The sequence below is a fragment of the Penaeus vannamei genome, chromosome 39, assembly GCF_042767895.1.
Source record: "Penaeus vannamei isolate JL-2024 chromosome 39, ASM4276789v1, whole genome shotgun sequence".
NCBI lineage: Eukaryota > Metazoa > Arthropoda > Malacostraca > Decapoda > Penaeidae > Penaeus > Penaeus vannamei.
In genome coordinates this window covers 22,828,988-22,833,987 of record NC_091587.1, presented here as the reverse complement: position 1 = coordinate 22,833,987, position 5,000 = coordinate 22,828,988, and the positions used below count along the sequence as shown (strand labels likewise).

General features: G+C 39.1%; 1 protein-coding gene across 5 annotated transcripts in view; it reads left to right on the top strand.

The window, feature by feature from the left end:
* LOC113821770 (cell adhesion molecule Dscam1) overlaps window positions 1-5,000 on the top strand; it is a 518,182-nt gene that overhangs the window by 512,652 nt on the left and 530 nt on the right. For 4 of the 5 annotated variants that reach the window (XM_070116694.1, XM_070116692.1, XM_070116693.1 and 1 more), the window contains exons 35-37: window positions 106-238; window positions 3,060-3,150; window positions 3,815-5,000. The exon at window positions 3,815-5,000 is cut by the window's right edge and continues 530 nt beyond it. In XM_070116694.1, coding sequence (XP_069972795.1) covers window positions 106-238; window positions 3,060-3,150; window positions 3,815-3,821 — 231 coding nt within the window. In that variant the 3' untranslated portion in view covers window positions 3,822-5,000. Of the gene's footprint in view, window positions 1-105; window positions 243-3,059; window positions 3,151-3,814 lie in introns of all 5 variants that reach the window. The other variant, XR_011398248.1, reaches the window with a different exon arrangement.

Genomic DNA, 5,000 nt, shown 5'->3' with positions numbered 1-5,000 from the left:
CACCCCTCCCTCCCTCTCCTTCCCTCCCTGTCTCTCAATCTCTGAGCCCTCTCCCTCGCTCCTCCGCCCTCCATTCACCTCCGTGTCCCCCCTTCTTCCCCACAGAGCGAGAGGGAGTCGAGGCCGTCCCGCGGAGGATTCCCCTACGAAGGATCCGAGACTGAGGACTACGGCAGTGTACTGGACGCCGAGGCCAGGGTCCCTCCCCACCACCGGCGACAGCGCCATCTGAGGACCAGTAGGTTTGTCGCTCAACCACACGGTGTCATCCTCATTCTTGGTGTCAATTTTTATTTTAATTATCTTTTTATTTATTATTATTATTATGTATGTTATTGTTCATTTTTCTATTCTTTTGGAGGGTTGTTGGTTTGTGGGATTTTTTTTCTTTTTTTAGGGGAGGAGGATCTTTTCTTTTTTTTTGGGGGGGGGGGAGGTTGTTATTGTCTGTTTTACTTTGCTTTTGTTTCGTTTCGTTTTGTTTTTCAGTGTCTAGTGGATGCTTGTTCTATGATTTTCTTTAGTCATAAGATGGAGCTCTACCCCCATGAAAAAAATGTTGGTTTCATTTTCACTGATAGAGCTGTAATGATCATGCAAGGGATCATATGATATATTTCACTCACAAGATTTTTTGCTTCGTCTGAGTTCGTAATCTAATCATTTCGGACATTAATCTGCTCATTCTTCCATATATCTAACCTGGTTCTGTTTGGTATACTCTGTTTTGATCTTCAGTTTTGTTTTGAATTATCTTTATTTACCTTTTGGTTCAATTTAGCTTGCCTTCCTTCCCTATTTCCTTCCTTCCTTCTCTCCTTCTCCTCTTTCCTCTGCAGTTTACGTTTGCTTATACGATTTCTACCCCGTTTTTTTCGTATTTTCAAAATTCCGGTTCTCTCTCTGTACAGCATTTCTTCGTTACAGATTATGTCGTTATTTCGTTTTATTTCATTGCGTTTAACATACCTGGCGTTTCTGTTTTTCAGGGATCCATTTTCGTCCACATCAGCAGATATTTTGGCTCGCCTTGTCTCATTTTTCTTCCCTTCTTTTTTGCATTCCAAACGGTTTATCTTCATTTTTCTTCCCTTCTTTTTTGCATTCCAAACGGTTTATCTTCATTTTTCTTCCCTTCTTTTTTGCGTTCCAAACGGTTTATCTTCATTTTTCTTCCCTTCTTTTTTGCATTCCAAACGGTTTATCTTCATTTTTCTTCCCTTCTTTTTTGCATTCCAAACGGTTTATCTTCATTTTTCTTCCCTTCTTTTTTGCATTCCAAACGGTTTATCTTCATTTTTCTTCCCTTCTTTTTTGCATTCCAAACGGTTTATCTTCATTTTTCTTCCCTTCTTTTTTGCATTCCAAACGGTTTATCTTCATTTTTCTTCCCTTCTTTTTTGCATTCCAAACGGTTTATCTTCATTTTTCTTCCCTTCTTTTTTGCATTCCAAACGGTTTATCTTCATTTTTCTTCCCTTCTTTTTTGCATTCCAAACGGTTTATCTTCATTTTTCGTCCCTTCTTTTTTGCATTCCAAACGGTTTATCTTCATTTTTCTTCCCTTCTTTTTTGCGTTCCAAACGGTTTATCTTCATTTTTCTTCCCTTCTTTTTTGCATTCCAAACGATTTATCTTCATTTTTCTTCCCTTCTTTTTTGCATTCCAAACGGTTTATCTTCATTTTTCTTCCCTTCTTTTTTGCGTTCCAAACGATTTATCTTCATTTTTCTTCCCTTCTTTTTTGCATTCCAAACGGTTTATCTTCATTTTTCTTCCCTTCTTTTTTGCATTCCAAACGGTTTATCTTCATTTTTCTTCCCTTCTTTTTTGCATTCCAAACGGTTTATCTTCATTTTTCTTCCCTTCTTTTTTGCGTTCCAAACGGTTTATCTTCATTTTTCTTCCCTTCTTTTTTGCATTCCAAACGGTTTATCTTCATTTTTCTTCCCTTCTTTTTTGCATTCCAAACGGTTTATCTTCATTTTTCTTCCCTTCTTTTTTGCATTCCAAACGGTTTATCTTCATTTTTCTTCCCTTCTTTTTTGCGTTCCAAACGATTTATCTTCATTTTTCTTCCCTTCTTTTTTGCATTCCAAACGGTTTATCTTCATTTTTCTTCCCTTCTTTTTTGCGTTCCAAACGGTTTATCTTCATTTTTCTTCCCTTCTTTTTTGCGTTCCAAACGGTTTATCTTCATTTTTCTTCCCTTCTTTTTTGCATTCCAAACGGTTTATCTTCATTTTTCTTCCCTTCTTTTTTGCATTCCAAACGGTTTATCTTCATTTTTCTTCCCTTCTTTTTTGCATTCCAAACGGTTTATCTTCATTTTTCTTCCCTTCTTTTTTGCATTCCAAACGGTTTATCTTCATTTTACTAGATAGTCTCAAAGAAATCGCAATCGAGCTCCGCACAATATGCACCTTATGCCTCTCCATCGTTCTCAATATCCCTCTAGACATGATATCATTGTATCGCAAGTCAAACACATTTGAACTGCCTGTTTATACATTCATATAGTTCACACACTTTATACTTTTATTTTTGCAATGGCAGTGTAGAGTAGCATTAATGAAATGCTACTTTTTGTAATTTGATAAACATCTTTGTATTTCTGCTTATTTTCTATATCATAGGGATCTGCACATAGGGGGAGTGGAGTACAGTTCTTTATTTCCTTTATTGTATATTGGAAAGGCTCGATTTTAGGCTAAGTTACGATATAACGTTATTTACGCAGTCATTAACAAACTAAACTATTATTCTCAAGTATGAAAATATATACCAAAAAGTAGCCATTTCTTCAGATACAGACTTATTCCAAAACCTAAGATAAAAGTTTCCGTGCAATAAATTCCAAAATTTGCATTCGTCACGAAGACAAGACCAAAGGAATCGCTCATTGACCCAAAACCAAACAAATAAACAGAGCCGTTGTTCCTCCCGAAGGATCATTCAACTTTTCGTTCCCCTGGAAATTCTGTAGGACTTTTTTTGTTGTTCCTTCCGCGTTCTTCTCCCGCAGGATCCTTCTACTTCTCGCTCTCCTCCTCCCACAGGATCCCCCGCAATGTCAGGTTCCCCTAAGCTCCGACGTCCTCTTCCCCAACACCTTCACCAGCACACGCTCCGACCAGCCCGACATCCAAGGTAAGGAAGGGAGAGAGGGAGGAGAAAGGAGGGAGGGAGGGAGGGAGAGAGACAGGGGTGGAGGGAGGGAGGAAAGGATAGGTGGAGGAAGGGAGGGAGGGAAGGAAGGAAGGAGAGAGGGAGACAGAGGTGGAGGGACGGAGGAAGGGACGAGAAAGGAGGGAAGGAGTGAGGAAGGATGGAAAGGAAGGAAAGAGAGAGGGAAGGAGGGAGGAGAAAGGAGGGAAGGAGTGAGGAAGGATGGACGGAGGGAAGGAGGAGAGAGGGAGGGTGAGAAGAAAGAAGAGGGGAAGGGGGAGGGAGGGAGCTTGGGAAGGAAGGAGTTTAGTGGTGAAAGATAAGGGGAAGAATGAGAAGGGAAGGGAGGGAGAGAGGAAAATGGGACTTGAATGGGGCAGGACTGAGGGAGAGAGGAAGAGAGGTATTAATGGAAGGAAGGAGAGAGAGAAAGAGATTAGGCGGGGAAGGAGGAAAAGGAAGGACAGAAAAGGGGGTAGGAAGGGAGGACTGAGGATGGAAGTTGGGACCAGATAGAAAGAGGAGACAGAAGAGGAAAAGAAAGGAAGAAAGATAGGAAAGAAAAGAGAAAAGGAGGAAAAAGGAAGAGAGGTACAGTAATATAATTTCACGTTATTAACATTTTCCCCCCTTTTCCCCCATCCAGGCAGTGATTGGGTACCGCGCAACAGAGGAATTCGCAGCCCTCCTGGTTTCTCCCCCAGCTCCCCAAGAAGAAAACTTTAGACCCAAGAACTCTCCTTTGAAAGCCAACTCCTTTGTGCCATCGTCCTAACTCGCTTCAGAAAATGAAAGATAAACAAAGGAATCAAAATATCATGTCTTTATGTTGCGTGATATCTAACAATATAACAATTTATTTTTTTTATTAATTTTCATCTCGCTCTCACCATAATCAGAGCTTTAAATGTCTTATAACACATGAGATTTTGTTAAATCAATCTTAGAAATGTCGAGAAAAAAGATCTGCCTAATAAAACCATCACTCTCTTCCCCCTCTCATTTTTTCATTTGTTTCAAATGACAGAACCTGGGAAAAAATGAAGCTCACCTTTTATAACCTGGTTCACTGGCATATACCCTCATTACACCCACCGTCTCCTCACACCAGACAGTCTATTACACTGTACATGTACTTCTCGTTGCTGCGCTTTGTCTTGTTCCCTTTCTTAAAGACCACCTTTTCAGCGCATTATATCTTGCCTTTTAAAGCTGGCATGATTGGTTCTCGTTTTATACCTTCATTTGGTCAGAAAAAGCGTGACTGTTTACGGTTTTTCTACTTTCCAAACGCTCTAGGATAGTGACTGTGCTTTGTAAGTTTTCTACTCGATAGATGTTGCAGACTTAAGTATAATATACATGTTGCGTCATATGTATAGTCATATATATTTTTTCTCCCATTTTTTGGAAACGGTGCCAATAATGAGGTTTTTTAATACTCCGAGTAAAATGTGATGACGGTGATGACTTAAATATATTGTGATGTGCCAACGTTTGCAGAAACAGCTGTGTCTGAACTGTGTGGCGAATAAGATAATTTCCTCTTCTCCTTCTTCTTTTAAGGTTTTTACTACTTTCTGATGACCTCAAAAGTAACTTTAGAATATTACATCTGTTCTAGATGTTATATATTAAATGTAATTCTTGTGTAGCATCATTTTGTGATAAACGTCAGCTTGTCTGTGTGTGTGTAGTGACATTGACGATTTTATGAATGTTATTGTCTGAAAAAGAATGAATTCATGGTAAAAAAAAAATCCAAAACCAGAAAAGTGAAAGAAATATACAGAAAACGTGACTGATTCTTTTTTCTTTTAGATTTTTTTCAT